This window comes from Trachemys scripta, chromosome 5 (assembly GCF_013100865.1).
Source record: "Trachemys scripta elegans isolate TJP31775 chromosome 5, CAS_Tse_1.0, whole genome shotgun sequence".
NCBI lineage: Eukaryota > Metazoa > Chordata > Testudines > Emydidae > Trachemys > Trachemys scripta.
The window spans coordinates 32,519,103-32,538,232 of NC_048302.1; the positions used below are offsets into that span (position 1 = coordinate 32,519,103).

Genomic DNA, 19,130 nt, shown 5'->3' on the forward strand with positions numbered 1-19,130 from the left:
AGAACAGGTTGGACAAACACTTCTCAGAGATCACCTAGGTTTACTTAGTTCTTGCCACAGGGGCTGGAATGGATGGATTCTCAAGGTCTCTTTCAGCCCTACATTTCTATTCTAAAATTCAACCTTGACCAAATTAATTAATTCTCATTAAGCTCTCAATAATCTGTGTTTTAGTGTTGCTGTTTTTTTTAGAAGCGGGAGCAGTTAGTCTTGGACTAGGATAAAAAAGTGAAAAATGAACATTTTCATGGGAACGGATTTCAAGAAAAATTCTCTTTTCGGAGAATCAAAATGGAATTGTTTTGCTTCCTAGCTGCCTGCTGGACAGCTCCTGTCCAGTGAAACAAACAGGATCCAGCACAAAGTAAAACTGACAAGAGCCTTCCAGACCAGCTGTGGGAGAGGCGAAACAAGGGCAATGCAGCTCAGGGAGCTAGACAAGCAAGGAGCCTGGCTGCTCAGTGCCCGCCCCCCACCCCGGGTGGAGAGGCAGAGCACTGGGGTGTTCAGACTCTGTGGTCCCAGAGCTGGGCACAGTGCTTAATTTGTAATAAAAGAGGTGCTGGGGCTCAAGCAACTAGGTTTCAAGCAATTTTTTTTACATTCGTAACGGATGCAGCAAACCCAGAGGTACTGGGGCTATGAATTGCCGAGCCTAGAGATGCCGAAACTCAGCCCTGGCAAGCCTGCAGACGGACAGTGAAATTGGAATTGGAGAGCCATCAGTTTGATCCTCCCATGGAAAACTGAATTTTTTCAGCAAAATTGATATTTTTTGCAGAAAAATTTCAATTTTGCAAAAAACAGCATTTTCTGTCAGCAAATCATTCCAGTGGAAAAATCCCTACCCATTCTGCTCAAAATCAACCTTATAGTTATATTTTCTTTTCATAAGATGTTGACCTCCTTTCTCCCGCTCCCCTTTTCATCCTATACAGTGTAATTGCATCACATAGTTAAGATGCTCTAGCATCTACAGCTAGTTTTAGACTAGGGCATACATCTTAAACTTACTCTAATAGTATCACTATCCTAGAAATATTGTCTACTGAAGCAAAATTAATATAGTCTTTATATAGTCTTATGGGAATGCTAAAAGGGACATCTAATCATATGTTTTAGGTACCCTTAATGCAACTTAAACCAAAAAAAGTCCTTCCTAAGGGCAGCCATACATTTTAATATAACTCTACCAGTAACCCAGGCAACTTAAAAACTTAGATCTCTCTCCCTACCCAACAATTGCTCACCTTTGCAGTTCCCCCCGCCCCACTTTCCAGCATGCAGAAAAATGATGAGTTTTGCAATGTATCCTGAAGGTCATTGGAACTGAGCTATTTAGATGGTGGAGTGCAAGGAAGAGGAAGCAAATTCCAAAGCAAAATTTTCCCTCCCAGAGAATGCCCTGACAACTGCTTCTTCTTGCTTACACTGATGGGGTGCCAGCTCAAGTGCCTCTGCTGATCTCAACTGAGGCAGCATGGCCATGGAGAGAAGTAGGCAGTTAGCTCCTGCCCACCTACAGCTTTAGAAGTCACACCGACACCTTAAAACTTCACCCAGAAATCGGCAGGTGGCTGATGCAAATCACAGAGCACGGGCTTAATAGCTTGTAGCAAGATACTCCGCTGATCAAGTGGACTAGCATATTTTGCACTAGTTTCAGTTTCTGGATGTTTTAGCCCCATGTTGAGATCATTTACTAAATGTAAAGTACATTTCTGATGTTCATTCTCCTGAGTGGAGTATATTATTTATGTTCGGAGAACCCTCAATAAAAAAAGCTTTTAAAACTGTATCAGGTCATCATTACTATATATTTACTTCAACACATGTCAGCCTGGGGCCAATCTGCATTGAATGCAATTTTTTTTTAAATCGTCTTGGTGACCTTTTTCAAAGACAGTTATGAAATCGCACTACACTTTCTCAAATTGGGAATTAAGCTAACACAATGTTACAGAAGGCAGCCCACCACTAACGGCTATATTTTATTGGAAACAGAATTGTAATTACATGTGTTTTTCATCCAAATGGATCCTAAATCACTTTACAAACATCTACAAACTGAATACCATCTAGGAACGAGTTCACCCATCACTGATATTCAGCCACTTCTGGGATAAAGTACAGCAAATGCTAACAGGTGCCCGGCAACCCTATGGGTCCAGGTAGGATAGGAGGTGGAGAATGCAGTGCTAATTGAAGCTATTGGAAAATTATACATAGACACAATGTAAGAACTTAAAGTAGAATTTAGTCAGGACACTCAGGCTTTTCTTCACTAGGCAAAAGATCATTATTTTAAGAACAGTATTTCCTAAACAGTGGGTCCTAACCCACCAATGAGTCACAGAACGGTTCTAGATTGGTTGGCATGTCCAGGGCTGGGTTAACCAGTTGATCACTGGGCCCTGGCCTAGGCAAACACATGCTTCTCCCAGCCTAGCACAAAAAGAGGCTACAAGTGTTGGGCCGGGTGGGGGAGGGGGGAGTAGAGCCTGTCCTGCACTCACCCTGAAGCAGTGGCTCCTGTCCTATGGGGCTGGACTTGGCTCTCCACTGGGCGTTGGGACCTGGTGCATGGAGTCACAGTGCCATTCAGGTTTGGTCTGGCCACCCCTATGACCTTGTGCACCAGGTCGCAATATCACTTGCTCAAATTTGACCTGACTGTCCCTCAATGATGGAGGGATGGCTGGGCCAAACCTGAGTGGAGAGTGGGCCAGACCTGGAGTGGGGAGCTGGCCCAGCCACATGGGACAGGAGCTGCCATTGTGGGGTGAGCGTGGGGTGGGATTGCTCTCCATTCTCCCACCCTCAGCACCCCCAGCTGGGATTAGGGTTACAGTGCCGGAGCAGAGGGTGCATATATGTAACTACGTAATCGTGAGTCACAAACAAAAGATAAAATGCAGTGGTGGGTCACCTTAGTAAAGAGTTTGGGAAACACTGTTTAAGACCATCTTAGCTAGCACGTTCAAACAAACCGGTTATAAAGCTCTAGTGCAGACAAGGCACAGGCAAGCACAAGCTAGCTGGTTGAGTCAATCTAAAGTACACCTTGCCCTCTCTAAACTAGGTTTTAGACTGTTAGTCAAAACTTGCCAACATTTAAACAAAAAACAAAAAAACCCACACCATTTTATCGTAGTGAAGACAAAACCTCAAACTAACAGTCTGTGACATAATTTGCAAACCAGCCACAGTGTTCTACTGACATCTCTGTTCACTTTGCAAACCTGAATCGTGGGTGTGAACTGCTATAATGAATAATCCATGGAGTTAGAAATATATGCAGCTATCAGTGGCCTTTGATATTAGTTTACAAATTGTTTTCATGCTGCATAGTGAATTATAACACATGTTCCCTATAAACACCGAAATCTGTGCTACTCGGAATTCACAATCCCTAGTTTCTCTGTACATTAGCTGACTGTGGTTGGTGAATTGAGTTGGTACCATGTGTAGCTGGAAGGGATATTAGGGGAAAGCTGTAATTAAGATCAGTCAGACTCACAGCTGCGTCAAATAGGTGACAAACGGCCTGTCTTTGCTCTCAATGAGAGTTTTGCCACTGACTTGAATGGGGCAAGATCAAGCTCAGAGGAGGTAGGTCAGAGCAGAGTAAGATTATTTCCCACTTCCTCTTATCCTCCTTTGCATTCACAAATTCTTTATTTTGCTTTCTTGGAATAACCCAGGGCCAGATTCTGATCTCAGTCCACCAGTGTAACTTCACTGATGTCAACAAACTTATTCCAGATTTACATCAGGGTAACAGATCAAAATCATGGCCTAAAGATTCTACTAACACAACCATATAAATGTAGATCAATAGGAAAGTTTGGCTGTTACAATTATACAAAGTAACTTTCTGATTTATCACTTCCCACCTTACTCTTGAAGAGATTGGCTATTAGTTTCCTCTTCTTAAAATGCTTATGATGTGACAGGCAAAATAGGACTATTTTGGGGTGAGGGGAGGTTGGAGGACTCAAAGACATTAAATGATACAACTAAAGAAATACTTCTTCAGGTACAGCTTTTTGTCATCTTGATACTTTTGTTATGGCTGTATCTCTTTTAACCCAGTTAATAAACTAATACAAACAATTCCTTGCTGTTTAAAAAATGGCCTACCTGAAGACTGCAAGGCTCAGGGACCAGAGCACTAGTGGTTTCCTCAGTTCAAATTTTGCTCGTTTGTTCATTAGGTGCCGACCACCAAATATAAAGGCAGCGTATAGAGCTGAAAACAGAAAAGATTTCTTCCTGTAAAAAAAGCGAAGAAAAAAATCCCCATAAAATATTTATTATTCATCAGTTGTACACAGTGTTTTCTCATCTTTAGATGATTGCCAAGAACTTGTCACTTTCCTTGCTAAAAATAAAACAATTCCCATTTGAACACACTTCTACTATTAATTTGAATAATGGAATAGTCAAATGTACATGAGCATAAATCCAGATCCTGAAGTTCCTACTCAGGGCAAAATTCTGATTGACTCTATTGGAACTTTCCTGAGTAAATACTGCAAGCTTTGGCTTGTATTGCAGATATTTTCTCCCCCTACTCAGGAACATTTTCCTTTAGTGAAGAAAAACAGATGGCGCATGGCCAATTTGATCCTCTGCCCATGCATGTAATTCTAAAAATCAATGTTCAGTTCGTATCTGAACCAACTGATCAGGTTTAATGGTTCATTCAACATGTTCAATTGATATAGTGCTGCCTGCATGTTTCTTGCTTAACATGCACTTGTCTCTCATTGCTTCCTCAAATAAGAATTTTGACTCTCTTAACAAAACAAAACAAAATTTGAAGAGGCTCCTAAAAGATGGGAACATCTGGGTAGAGGCCAATAGTTCTATTAATCAGTGGTCATATTGTTTTGATTTTTATAGTTCATGAGAAGCAATTTGGGTGCAGTGCAGGATTATTCTCTGTGGAGAAGTCTAATGAGTATGCTGAAATGGTCATATACTACTTTGCTAATGAACTGAACTACAAAGCAAGCATCACTTGAAAATGCCTGTAATGATACATCAGGATATATATTTCCATCAGCCAGCATTTGAACCTCAATCTTATAATTCACTGAGGCTCAACTGCAGCAGGTCAGAAAAGGATGAAATTTGGGACCCCTTTCTACGCACACAAGAGATTCCGATGGCTTGTAACAAGTGTCTATGTATTAATTAGATGATCTATTAATGTAAATGCAACCAGAGGCTCAGACAAATTAATAATGATGCACAACATTACTAATGCCCTAACTGTAGATATATATTTAGGAGCAGATTTTTGGACGAAGTGTGTAATTGCAAACAAAGGGAAAATGAGTAATCATAAATATCAATGGACTAGATAAACCCAGCTGCAGCAGATTGCTCTTTGCTGTAGTAGTACAAAGTCAGCCAGTTTCATCTAAGCCTTAATGAGTGACAAACAAAACACAAATATCACATAACGATGAAAGCTAAATAGCGATGTGAGCCCAAAGACATCGCATTAAGACTTGGACAACATAGGACTTTCATGTGTCCTAAAAAAGTATGTTTCTCTTGACACAGTTAATGCAACATTTAACAAATCATCAACTGGAATGAAAAAGCTATTAATAGTTTTGGATGCAGAGTTATGCTGATATACGGACAGCTCTGCTGCACCTCAAGTCACCCTCCCCAGCTGAAAATATCCTTGTCTGGCCTGGCACTGGAGTTATCTACGTTAACTTCACTGTCCCTGGGGATAAGAACACTTGTACATTGACTCAGGATCTCAAAGATTTCATGACAAGCATGGGACTGTCCTCCCTTGAAGAACACAGTGGAACTGAGAGCCACTGGCGTGGCAATTACAACAGCATGTTTATCATAAGCACTATGCTTTTTTTCCCCAATCAGACCTGGCTGGTACGGCCTTGTGCTTCCCTGAGATGAGGCACTGATGAAGATGAGTTGGCTGAATTTCACTCCAGGCTAGATGGAGGTGACACCAATGGGCGTGGAAAACTTCTAAGTAAATTGGATGAGGTGGTGTATGCTCCCTCCGTATAGGGTATACTCACCCTTTGTCAATGAGGTTTACACCTCAGGGGTTGTTTGGACCCTAAATTGCTCTGGACTGGAATCATACTGTGTTACATCTATGCTTGTCTAGGGAGTTGCTATCTTTTTTTCTTGGCTATGGTCTTGCCCATATAGTTATCCATAACTTTGTCATCTCTACCTGGGGCCACCCAACAGGGAATCTTCAACTGGTGCAAAACTCAGCAACCTGCTTAATTAGCAATGAAAGTTGCTTTGAGCACATTATACCTGTTCTCTGTATATCCTATTGACTTTGTAATTGCTTCTGAGTGGGATTTTCAACCCCCGCCCGCCCAGGGGAGGAATCAGACACCTCCGTTGGGCATCCAAATCTCCTAGACAGTTTTGAAAATCTGAGTCTCTATGCATACAGTTTTAGGCATCAGTGCTAATCTATAAAACCATGCATGCTGAGCATCCTGGCTGCTTTAATTTGTCTCTCTCCCTGATGTATGTACCCTTCTAAGAGCTGAGATCAGCCAAGGTATTTTTGATAAAAGTGTTTGAATTCTGGGTGGCCTGGAGGCAAGTCATTTTCTCTGGAGTGTTCATGACTCTGGAACTGATCCCTATTTTGCATTACCAGTGTTCAAGTTTGTTGAACTTAAGAGCAAGGTGTTAGAGCTTCTTTGTTTGCTCAGCCTTTCGCCTGAGATCAACTCAATAAAGTGTTTGATTTAAAGGATAGTTCTGGAAAGGTCTGGGAAGAATTGCTTTGACTTTGTGTATTTTATGATGCATTATGAAATAAAGATCTGAGGGATTGTCTTTTGATTCTTCCAGCTGTTGGCAGTATGTTGTTAAAGGTCTTATAGATGATGATATATTAATGTAAATGCAATCAGAGGCTCAGACAACGGGCTATTAAAATAAATAAATAAAATGTCTTGGAAGTGCTGAAGAATGTGACATCTAACAATATGCATAGAGGACCCTCTCTATTTGTTCTTCTCTAGCTGCTGATTCTGTATCTAATGTTGAATCACCACAGGGAAGGTGTGATGGGGCGTCTGCCCCTACTGGCAGAAGAGGGGATAAAGCAGCACCGGGAAGGCTACGCAGGAGGCAGCCATTTAGGAAAGGGCTTGTAGAGACAGCCAATCAGGAGAAGGGTTAGAGAGACAGCCAGGCAGGGCCAGACTGGGCCATATAAGAAGGGCTGCTGAACATAGAAGCTTCAGTCACTCCCTAGAGTTGAGGAGGGAGGAGTGGCTGCCCTGAAGGAGGGAGAAGAGGCAGCACCATGGTCAGAGCAGTGCTGGGTGGGTCAGGGGAGCATGAGTGAGCTCTCGGCTGACTGCTGCCAGACTGGGGCCTGGATACAAGGGTGGAGAAGATGCTAGAGCTGTGGGGAAATGGCCCAGGGAAACAGATGGCAGGGGTTAGAGGTGACGCAGTGTGTGACTGCTGGGCCCTCTCCCCCCTTCCACCCTTTGGTCCCAGTTGCCACTGACAAAGGTGGCTAGACCCTGGACTGCCGCCTGCCACTGAGGCAAGTGGCTGGACAGAGGACTGCTGCCCCCCCACAAAAGGGGGCAGGGGAGAGAACCAAATGGGGCACAGCTGGAGAGCTGTGTCCAGAAGAGGACACTGTGGTCCTGAGAGCAACACGGGTCCTGATGGCAGAAGCGACGGTGGTGAGATGCCACTAGATGAGGGCGCACCAGTGAACCAGAGCTAATTCCCAGGACGGCCAGCAGGAGGTGCTGCAGTGGTGAGTCATGCCCTGTCATAGAAGGAAATTAAATGAATCCCTATGGAATATCTAATATATCAAAGTGATCATGGGTCAATTTTTTATTTAGGTATCTAAAGATATAGATAACTGCCTGGGCACTTTTCAAAATCCCACTAGGTGCCTCTCTGCATATTTAGGTATGTAAATGATACCTTTGAAAATCTGGGACCATGTTCCTTTCTTAATAAAGAATATATAATGCAGTTTCAATGCTTGTTCTTAACGTTCACAGTCAGGAAAGAAACATAAATATCCCCCTTCATAGGCAAGATAACATTTATTTACCCAAATGGCATTTCACTTAGGCTCTTATTAATGAAATTATTGCTTTGTGTTACGTCTAACCAAGTAGGTCAGTACTGTAATTATATTACACTAATTGGAACTGCTACATTTTAGGTCACTTCACCAGCTTTTTAATGAGTTCCATATTTCCTTATTTAAATGGTACAGTATCTGTATAAGACTTCCCACTGGTGCTGACAAATACTAGGGAATTTGACTGTATTGGAGATGTGTACTGTACAGAACAGTTTTAAATTAAGAGCACAATAGTACAGCCTTGAGGTCATGATGGGTACTGTATACAAAGGAGTCTCATATTGAAAGTATCCCTTCTCTCTCTCTTTTTGAGATAGAAAAAGTGAATGGTTATCAGTAGTTCAAATTTTTTTATTTTTCCCTTATGGAATAACTATTTTTTAAGGGAGACTGTACTAGAGGACTGAGGGTAATACAGGTGATTGGTTATTGGGCTGCAGAGCCTTCCACACTAAGATTATGGGTTCAAATCTGGCCAAGATCAGTAATGACCAGAAGTTATTTTGTAATGTTTGTATAATGGTCTGAGTGAAATCTTGGTAGTCTCAGTCCAGTTCCTAATGAACAGATATAAAGTAATGGTATTCAGATGTTACTGCAATAGTTCTGGCCAGCATGACACTAGTAACACAGAAGTAATTCTATAGACAGAGTTTTGGAGTAGTTCTAGGACACTGTAATATAAGGATTAAATCCCTTTGATGACAATTGTATTACAATCTAAACACAACAGAACAATAAAGCAATATTAAGACTTGAAGCTCAAAACCCAAAAAAGTAAGTCAGTAGCAAAGTCTCACATCTAATAATTTCAGCGTTAGCACATTCATATGTTTTCCTTCAATTCTGTTCTCTAAGGATAACACAGCAGACATAAAGAAAGACAAGGCTGCCAAGTCCCCCACATTTTGCACGAGTTCCTGCTTCTCACAGTTGTCTTCCACCTTCCTACATTTCCAGTCATCAGGGATTAAGCACTATTGGTACTGAGTGCTCTGCACTCTGTGAAGCCTCTGAAAATTGCTTGTTGTCTCACAGTCAGACTGGAGGAATCTTCCTAAAGGCTGTACGGAGCTCTATGCTTATTATGGGGGTTACTAGAGGGAGGAAGATAATGTGTGGACTTGCAGGCTGAAAATGTGGGGGAGATCTTCTGGAAATCAACAGCAGAGGAAGGGAAACCATAGCATGGCAGAAAGGAAATCGGTAGGGAAAGGGTTGTAGGAGAAGATGGACAAAAGTGGGTGACAAGTGGAAGGCAAATGGAGGAGGGAAGGAGAGGATGATGACTATAGAAAAAGAGCAAAGGAAGTTGACAGAAAAGAGAAGGAAGTGAAGGTGAGAAAACAGAGGAAGGAGAAATAAAGTGTAATAACAGAGGGAGTAAAAGTACAGTGAGAACAGGAGATAGAAACCAGCAAACAAAGCATTAAAAACTGAGAAAGGAGAGGCAGAGACTGAAGGAAACGAAGAAAGATGGAGAAAATCCATCCCACCAGAAACAGTGCTTCTTGTCAGTCACAGACAGGAAGTGTTGCCTCCAAGAAAGCCAATTCAGGTATCAAGAAGTGGCAGGGAGAGACTGTCACCTGGCCTAAGGTAGGAAAACAAAAGAAAGTAAACAAGACAAAGGTACCAAGTGATAAATCTTCCTCCTCTTCTCTCCCCCCCCCCCCCCCCGCAAAAATATAGTTTGTAAAATACTGAAGTGTTTTTTTACGTCAAATATTCTTGTTGGTGAAATGAAAAGTAAGATACTTTTAAGCGTCTGTCAGAATCAGCCTTCCACAGAAAAAGGCTATGGCTATTTTAAACTACATTTGATCTGAGAAACTTTACACTGTATAGCACATCGATATGCTCCTTTTGCAAGCAGCCTGTTCTTGGGAACTCAGGCAATGTTGCTTTCTTCAAGGTGCTAATTTACAATTGCAAGTTCTGTTCATATAAAAAGGTGTGAAACTATTCCTAATCACCTTAGCATTTGCACTTCTGAAATACCAACAAAGCAAGACCTTGTTCTAGCTTCACAGATACAAGGAGAAAAATCACTGAGGATGGGTTCACTGCACAGATTTGTCAGCTTTATATAATAAATAGTAACTATAACTCTGGAATGTAAATATGCAATTCTGCAACTATTTCTTCCACACTCTACAGTACTTAAGAATTTTAAAAGAAGGAAATATATCAGAAGACCAATCTGATATGCGCGTCAGTGTAATGTGGTTTATGCCTACAGCAAAATGTCCTGTGACATTTATATTTAGAGCAGTGACAATGAAAGTCACTCACGTGGGAAAGTGCACTCATTAATGAGATTCTTCCAAGTAACACGCTACCAGGGAAATACAATGCAAACAGAAGTCAGCTTCACAATGTTCCCCCATTCACTAGATTTCTAATAGAAATTGGCTTTCAAAATGCTAGTGTGATAGGGTACAATCTGGACTGATGAACCTGGGGTGCCGTTTACACGGCTTTGCTTTGAGCTACCATTCCTGGTCTGCTCACACACAGCCTTCAGCATGTAAATTAATCCCACTTGTATTGTATGAGTGCTATAGTCAGCCAGTTTTGAATTACACTGCAGAGCAACACCAGCAAATTCCCAGTCTTTTCCCCAGAAATGTGCATCTTGTACTGCCCAGATCTCTCCTGGACAATAAAACTCGTATAAAGTTTGTCATTTTATTAAAAGAAAGTGATATGCACAAAGCCTGTTTTCCCAAATGGTGTTTCCCAAACACACTGGTTTAGATAAAACAATAAAACAAATGTGTTAACTACAGAAAGATAATGAGGCATAAAAGTCAGGATTGATTACAAGAAAAAAGTAAAATGCAACTAATGCCTAACTCAACAAGTTAGTGAATTCAAAGCAAAGTCTCTCTCACCACGTTTCAGCAGTCTTACTGGCTGAATTCCTTTCAGACAGGATTCCTCTCACAGTACAGTGCTACTTCCTTTGTTCGTCACATGTTGTCAATGCCGTGGGTAGAGAGGAAGGGAGAGATCATTTGGGGCATCTGTTCTCCCTTCCTATTGTTCTTTCTCTTCTTTGAGAATCTTCTCCAGCTGAGGTTTAGGAGACAAAGTCTGTGTGGATAGGAAACCTCAGCTGTTTCTCTGTCAAGATGTAGATTTTCATCCACATCCTCTTTCCTGCCAAAGAATGGCCACTTAACAAGGTGATGTTCCATTTGATTTTGTTGACACCTGGCTTGAGGTGCTGACTAGCCTTTTGTCTCTAGAGAACTGGTTTGTAACTGCTTTCCAGACTTGTGACATGTCTTAGTAATATCGTATAGTAGATTCTGATAACTTAACATACAGTGTTACCACACCTACTTTACCAGCAAAAAGAACAGGAGTACTTGTGGCACCTTAGAGACTAACAAATTTATTAGAGCATAAGCTTTCGTGGATTACAGCCCACTTCTTCGGATGCATAGTATATATACTATGTGGGCTGTAGTCCACGAAAGCTTATGCTCTAATAAATTTGTTAGTCTCTAAGGTGCCACAAGTACTCCTGTTCTTTTTGTGGATACAGACTAACACGGCTGCTACTCTGAAACCATACTTTACCAGGGCCATATTGGTTAGCAAATTATGAGTTTTCAAATGATACCTCCCAGGCATACTTTGTACCAGATTTATCATAGTTCTATAAAAGGGGTGAACATAGGGGTACAGACTGTCACAGGTAGGTAGCTATTTAAAACACATAGGACAAATCTGTCTTTCAATATCAAGATCTCACCAATAGTTTGATAAACATTTACTTGAACAGGATGTTCAATAGTAAGAGCTTGATTACCCTCTCAAATCAGTGAAATTCCACTGAAGTGTATGGAGTTACTCTTGGTTTACACCACCGTGAGAGAGAATGAAATCAGGCTTTTAGTATAAGACACAATATGTACCTTAACAGTGATACCCAGTTCTAAACACTGAAGTTGTATTATTTCTTCTATTACTTGCATAGGAAGGACTCCAGCAGCAAGCAGACAGTGGGACACTACCCTGCTAAAAACAACAGTGTAAACAGAGGCATGGCTCGGGCAAGATGAAAGCCATGTAGAATATGTACTCACGTACACACCAACACCCATCAGGCATGTTTCGACTCTACTCACCTAAGCCGCCATGTCTCACCAACTACACACTGCTATTTATACCCATGCTAGGGCACTTATGTGCGAATGTAAACTACACGTTGCCAAAAGAAGCATGCAGCGTAGATGTACCTTAGACTACCAGAGTCTGATAGAAACACTATTTATACAAATTGCAGAGCACTGGATAATGGGTCCATGTCTTCCAGTTATGGGTTTGATTCTGATCTCATTGTCTTTGGTATAAATCCTTAAGTAACTATGTTTTTGTACAGTTACTTGGGATTTTCACCCATGTAAGTAAACAGAATCTGGGCCCATCTGTTCATTTCTGGTAACCCACAAAACCATGAACATCCCTGCAATATTAGAGTTCAGCATGCAGAGAGATTTAGTCACACATAGTTCCCATTTAAGTTAACAGGAATTTGTGTAGCTAAATCTTTGCACATTACACTGAGAATTGACCCTGCATCTTACACCAAGACTCCCTGTTATAAAAGAGGCAGTGATGATAAACATTATCTCTCCTTCGACATATTATTGCATTCTCAAGACGTTGCTGGGGTTGTCTCCTCATCACCATAGGGCTGGCACAATGTAGAATACCAGCAAGGAAGATAATTACATCTGTCACTGTAGCTCTGATGCACTTTTAATATTATCAGCTTTCATTTAAACTTCTGCCATTTACTAACTCCAAGTTTGTGTTATAAACAGATACAACTGCAGCTGAACTTGGGGACAAGGACACTATTTGTACCAGAGTTTCACCAGAGGTTATTCAATTAACATATCTACAGGTAGAAGTATATTTTATAGATACACCTCTACTCTGATATAACACGAATTCGGATATACTGTGGTAAAGCAGCACTCCGGGGGGGCGGGGCTGCTCACTCCGGCGGATCAAAGCAAGTTCCATATAATGCGGTTTCACCTATAACTCGGTACGATTTTTTGGCTCCCGAGGACAGCGTTGTATCGGGATAGGGGTGTATAATACAAAATAACTAAATCTCCATCCCATTGTCAATATTTCTGTGTCCCCATAAAGCAGATCAATAGCAAAGTGATCAAATTCTTTTCTAGCTATTCTCATTTAATGATCTGTTTTTCATTTTAAAGATAAAAACTTTACATTTATGTAAGCTCCAAAAGGCTCCTGTAATAAAGTCAACCACCTCTTGAGAATCTCTTCATGGCCTGAAGTGACACTGCTGTACTTTGCCTCAGTTTCCCCTCCTCAATGACTACACAAAGGCTTGTGACACAACACCCTGGGGTCTGGCTTACTAGCATAAAACAAACTCAAAATAAAGTCTCTTCCACACCAGTCTCAGGCTGGCACAGCCCTGCCTCCTTGAGGTCTGCTCTGCCTGCTTTTAATTTTCCAAGCTGGGCACAGCTTTTCAGCCCTTCGCTGGCTCTGATCAGCCATTCCCCTCAGCCCACCTTAGATTCCTTGAAACACTCCCTGCTCTCTTCTGAGCATCCACACTCAGGATTTCCTATCTGGAGTCCTTCCCTGTTTTTTATCTCTGCAGAAACTTCCAGGCATTTCTGCCTGGAGTTTTTCCACATGCTCAGTGTCCAAGTGACCCTTCAGGCCCAAACCTTTCCCAGGCCCAGCTCCTTTAAACACTTTGGTCAGATGCACAAAGGGGACTTACGCTTTACAATCTTCTGCACCCTGCCATCCAGACACTGTGCCATCCAGTGGAATTAGGCACAATGCATAGGGAGAGTTGGGCACCTAAGAATGGGCTTCACAAAAGCTAGCACAATGAACACAGAGCTGCCTACACTAGCCAATAGGACAAAGAATTGCAGAACAGTAGGGCTGAAAGGGACCTTGAGAGGTCATCTAGTCCTTCCCCTCCATGCTGAGGTAGGACCAAATAAACCTAACCACCCCTGACATGTTTGTATAACCAGTTCTTAAAAACCTCCAATGATGGGGGTTCTACAAACATCCCTAGGTAACCTGTTTCAGTGCTGAACTATCCTTAGAAAGTTTTTCCTAATACCTAAACAAAATATTGTAAGGATCTGCAGGACTAGAAGCTGGGGCTGCAGCCTGGGGCAGCTAACATTCCCACATCACCATCAGGAGGCCACTGGAGCACTGTGGAGATTAGGTGCCACAGGAAGTATCACCCAAAGAGACCAGAGCAACAGCACCCTGTGGCCTTCTGATTGGTCCATGGTCACTATTTAACTCTGGAGGATGGCCCAGGAAGTTGTCCGGGTAACCATGTTGACTTTTGGCCTGAGACAGAGTGGGGATCTGAACATGGATCTCCCATGTCCTGGATGAGTGCTCTAACTAGTTGGGGGCACCATCTCCTCCTCCTCAGTCATCTTTTGTATGGGTTTAGATATGCTCTGAGCACATCTACCGGGTCAGGCCCCGAAGGCAAGTTAGGAGGGGGAACGCCTACTTTGTGAATTCCACTGGGGCTTATGTATGAGATATGTGCCAAGCTGCTGGACTGCCAGGATTTAGGTGGTTGAAATTTAGGTGACTCAGGGACTCTTGGGATGGAATGTTTTACTTAAAATGGCACAATTTGGTACACTACAAACAACATACCAATAAAGTTTAAATAAAGTTGTCTTTGCCACAGTACCTGTGCTAGATCCAATGCACTGTGATGGAAATGTCAGTCCTCTACCACTGCAATAGCAACAGCAACTCTTAAGCAGTTTAAATGACGGTATCTATTGAAATGGCAAGGGAATGAAGGTAGGAAAAATGTAATTACCCCAAATGGAACATAGGATATTTAATGATAAAAGTCAGCAGCAAGCTGATTGTATAACTGTCCTAAGAGACCGACTCTCCAACAGACAATGACCATTTACACCGTTTAGGGGCACTTCCTCAGAAATGATGTTGTCACAGCTACCACTGGATTGTGAAAAATGTCATGCAGAGGCCTCTTGTTTTTCAAGAGGGTTAACATGACTTACTCCAACGAAATATAAAGGGACACCCAAGACTTTCTCAAAAATCACTCACCAACCTTACCAACAGGGGCATCCAAAGATATGTTCAAGTTTATTCATGCAAAATTGATGGAAGGTATTTGGGAAATGTTTGCATATTAACTCATTCAGATCTAGAATGTAATCCTTGGACAACCAAAATAAAAGCATGTGTGAAAAATATAAACTAGAAGATAAATTTACAAAAAAAAAAAAAAAAAAATTGGATAGAGGAACTGGCCAGGAAAGCAAGGCATCTGCACTGTCTGGATCTTATTAAAAGACAATGTAGATATGGGTGTGTGATCATTGTTGTAACCACTGTTATATATTTGCAGCAAATATTGTACAAGGGTTGCTGGTTGAGGTGTCTATGAAAAGGTTATGTTTTGCTGGTTATGATTATACTAGCTGTATGAATGTATCATTTTTGTATGTGAAGTTATAAGTATTGGCTCTATACTTGGATTTCAAATGTTGGCTCTTGGGGTAACACCCACAAGGCAGCAAGCCAGCACATCTTGAAGGAACTGTTCAAATTAAGTGGTTCATCAAGAAACACTTGCTTGACCATGGACCATGGAAGACACCCACTTACACTGAGAGGATTGTCATGTAAACTTGCTGTTTGGAGTGTAGGTAATGGCTTCCTGCAATGACTGAGGGAAATTGGATATGAACATGTGACTTGCCCATGTAACTCCAAACTCCATCTTGGTACTGTAATTTCCCACAATAAGAACAATGGGATGCCCTCCACATGGCAAAAGCTATAAAACACCTCCATTTTGTCTTCAATTCTGCTTCTTACCTCTGGAGAACTTTGCTACAAACTGAAGCAAAAGACTAAATAAACTGAACAAAAGACTAAATAACCCATCTGCGCTGTGGATGCATTCCAGAGACTTAAGTCAGCAGTTTATTCCATTATTGCTACAAGCCTAAACCAATAACTTTGCCCTCACTGTATGTAATTAATTCCGTTAACCAATTTTAATGCTCACCTTTTTCTTTCTTTCTTTCCATAAATAAATCTTCAGATTTTAGATACTAAAGGACTGGCATCTGTGTGATTTTTGGGTCAGATCTAAGGCCTGGTCTATACTACCCGCCTGAATCGGCGGGTAGAAATCGACCTCTCGGGGATCGATTTATCGCGTCCCGTTGGGACGCGACAATCGATCCCCGAATCGGCGCTCTAACTCCACCAGCGGAGGTGGTAGTAAGCGCCGCCGACAAAAAGCGGCAGAAGTCGATTTTGCCGCCGTCCTCACAACGGGGTAAGTCGGCTGTAATACGTCGAATTCAGCTACGCTATTCACGTAGCTGAATTTGCGTATCTTAAATCGACTCCCCGCTGTAGTGTAGATGTACCCTAAGTTCTATATTGACCTGAGTGTGTGGTTGGTCCTTTAGGATCAGAAAAACCTATTTGATGAGACTGATTGTAAAGAACCACTCATTTCTGAATGCAGTGTTTTTGGTGGTAATATAGAAACTGGAAAGCTTGAGAAAACTGCCTTTATGTTTTCTTGTTAGAAAGTGTGGTGAAACAGCAGTTTACTTTCGTGGCTGGTTTGGTATATCTTATTCAAAATAACCACCAATTTTGGGCTGTGTTTGCCCTATTTTTCAGCAGTTCGTCCCAAATTTGGCATCCTCAGTTGTGACCCACTAAGGCACAGTTACAGGGTGTCATCATAATGATAGCGAGTTGCTTTGTGCTGCAGTGCTATCTATCATAGTAATCTCACATATACACTGAAGCAGCGAGGTGACACAACAGAATCTGCAGGTGAGAACCCTTGGAGTGGGTGACCAATTACCCTAGAATACTTGCTGACACCTCTCAGGAAAGAAAGAACAGAGCTGCCAAAGAACAGACCCTCCATTCTGACAGGTCCTGGAAGCATGCCCGCAGCACTTTGTGGTCACCAGTATCAAAGGCTTCTTGACAGATCTAAGAAAATCTGACTGGACTCCTAACCTTCCTTCATTGCCAGGAGGAAATCAGTGACCAAGAATACTAATGAAATCACTGTAGAGTACCCAGACCTAAAACTTGGCTGATAGGAAATCAGAGGTATCCAGACAGTGCTGCAGAAATCTTGCCACAACCTTTTTAACCTCCTCCGCCAACAAGGAAGGTTTGAGAAAAAGGGCTCAACCTTGAGCCCTGCTACAAAACCTTTGCACTGCTTATGCTGCCAGCTGGGGAGTCTGCTGGTGCAGGGGGCAGAGCAGGAGTGAGTCAGGGATGTGGCTAGACCATGCTGTGCTCCAGCAATGTTTAAATGGCAGAACACCACCTGGGACACAATTTACAGTAGCCCTGAAAAAGCTCTAAACACCACCTCCTAGATTAGGGAGCAGCAACCCTCTCCTTCGAAGCTCCACTGCCTCTGATGTGACCAGTAAAGACTGAATCCTGCAGAGAACTTGGTCCAGAATCTTAACTGGTTAGGTCATTAAGATGGTGTATTCTATAGCAAGCATTTAACTATGGTTTATTTAAGGGGGGTTGGCACTTTGTAATCCCAGAGGAGGGTTAAATCCCCAGTAATGAATAACAAACTCAAAATTTCCTTGCTGTTGACTTTAATCTATGATAGCCATGTAATAGATTACAGCCTCCAGCTTCACCATTAAATCCAGAACCACTGAAACCAGTAAAACTCCAGCAGTGAAGACAACACATGGAAGTAGCCAAACCCATCTCGATCCACTTCATCTTATTTGTGGAAAGGCTGGAAACCACCTGAGAGTGAGAACTACCTCAAGTGGAAGTTGTCTCTATTCACTGGGCTGCTAACCAAGTAGAACAGCCCAGCTGGTCAGGAATTCAAGGATATAATGATGATGGGTATGGGGGGAAAAAACTCATTTAGCTTCCATTACAGCCACCTCATTGGAATGTAAAATCTCAGTACTGCAGTCTATCAGACTTGGAATGAATTTCCTGCCCCTACTACTCAATTTCCCTCACACTGATCCTGCCAGTACTTAATTCACCCAGATAGCCCTTATTCACTCTTACACAGCCCCTACACATCTGAGCAGGAATTTGCAGAACCAGGCCCGCAAACCTTAATTTTAGTTCCACTGCTGTTCTAAGATGCCCTTACCAGAAAATAGATTTTGGGGCAGAAATCAAGGAAGGTTAGGATGGAATATTAATCAAATAAATAAGAAAACATTCCCATTTGCTCAAGGATCCTTTAGAAATAGCAATATAAAGAATATAGCTTATTAAAGTACTAAATAAAAAAACACCATGTTAGTGTATCCAAAAAGGATTGTATAACCCACATTTTACCAGCCTGGTGCACAAAACCATTAGTAAATGTTAGAATATGGAAAATACAAAAGGGGGATTAAAAAACAAGGTTACAGATTGTGAGGGTGCAAGTGATTACAAGGATATTGGAACAGACTATAGTGGAACAGTCTGCTACTATGGTGGAAGCAGTAACTGGTACTAAAATGCTCTTGAGGCACAACAAATTGCTATTTCTTCAAAAGTAGCGCTGTTCAATTTGATTCCACTTGCCCAGAGCTATCTCAGTTCCACACAGAAGATCAGTACAATGGGCCAAAAACTAATTACCGGTAATTTATTTTTAAATGAGCATCTCATAATATTAGACTTAATGAAGTCACCGATAGCAAGGAGATAATACAGCCATGTAAAGTTCAAAACCAACTTTGTGAATGGCTGAGTGCTGTTGTGATTTTTAAGCAGAACTCCCACTGCCATCAAGAGCAATTCATGTTCCTATAATAAATCTACAGAAGTATCTCAAGCTACAGCACACTATACAGCTAATAGTATTGATGTAGGTTTACTTTATTTTATGACATTA

General features: G+C 41.7%; 1 protein-coding gene across 3 annotated transcripts in view; it reads right to left on the reverse strand.

Moving 5' to 3' along the window:
* ELOVL6 (ELOVL fatty acid elongase 6) overlaps positions 1-19,130 on the reverse strand; it is a 138,106-nt gene that overhangs the window by 40,832 nt on the left and 78,144 nt on the right. Inside the window, exons 1-2 of one of the 3 annotated variants that reach the window (XM_034772344.1) lie at positions 11,053-11,193; positions 4,144-4,275 (exon numbers count right to left, since the gene is read on the reverse strand). In XM_034772344.1, the coding sequence (XP_034628235.1) occupies positions 4,144-4,214 (71 nt within the window). In that variant the 5' untranslated portion in view covers positions 4,215-4,275; positions 11,053-11,193. Of the gene's footprint in view, positions 1-4,143; positions 4,276-9,651; positions 9,738-11,052; positions 11,194-19,130 lie in introns of those variants that run through there. The other 2 variants (XM_034772343.1, XM_034772342.1) reach the window with 2 other exon arrangements.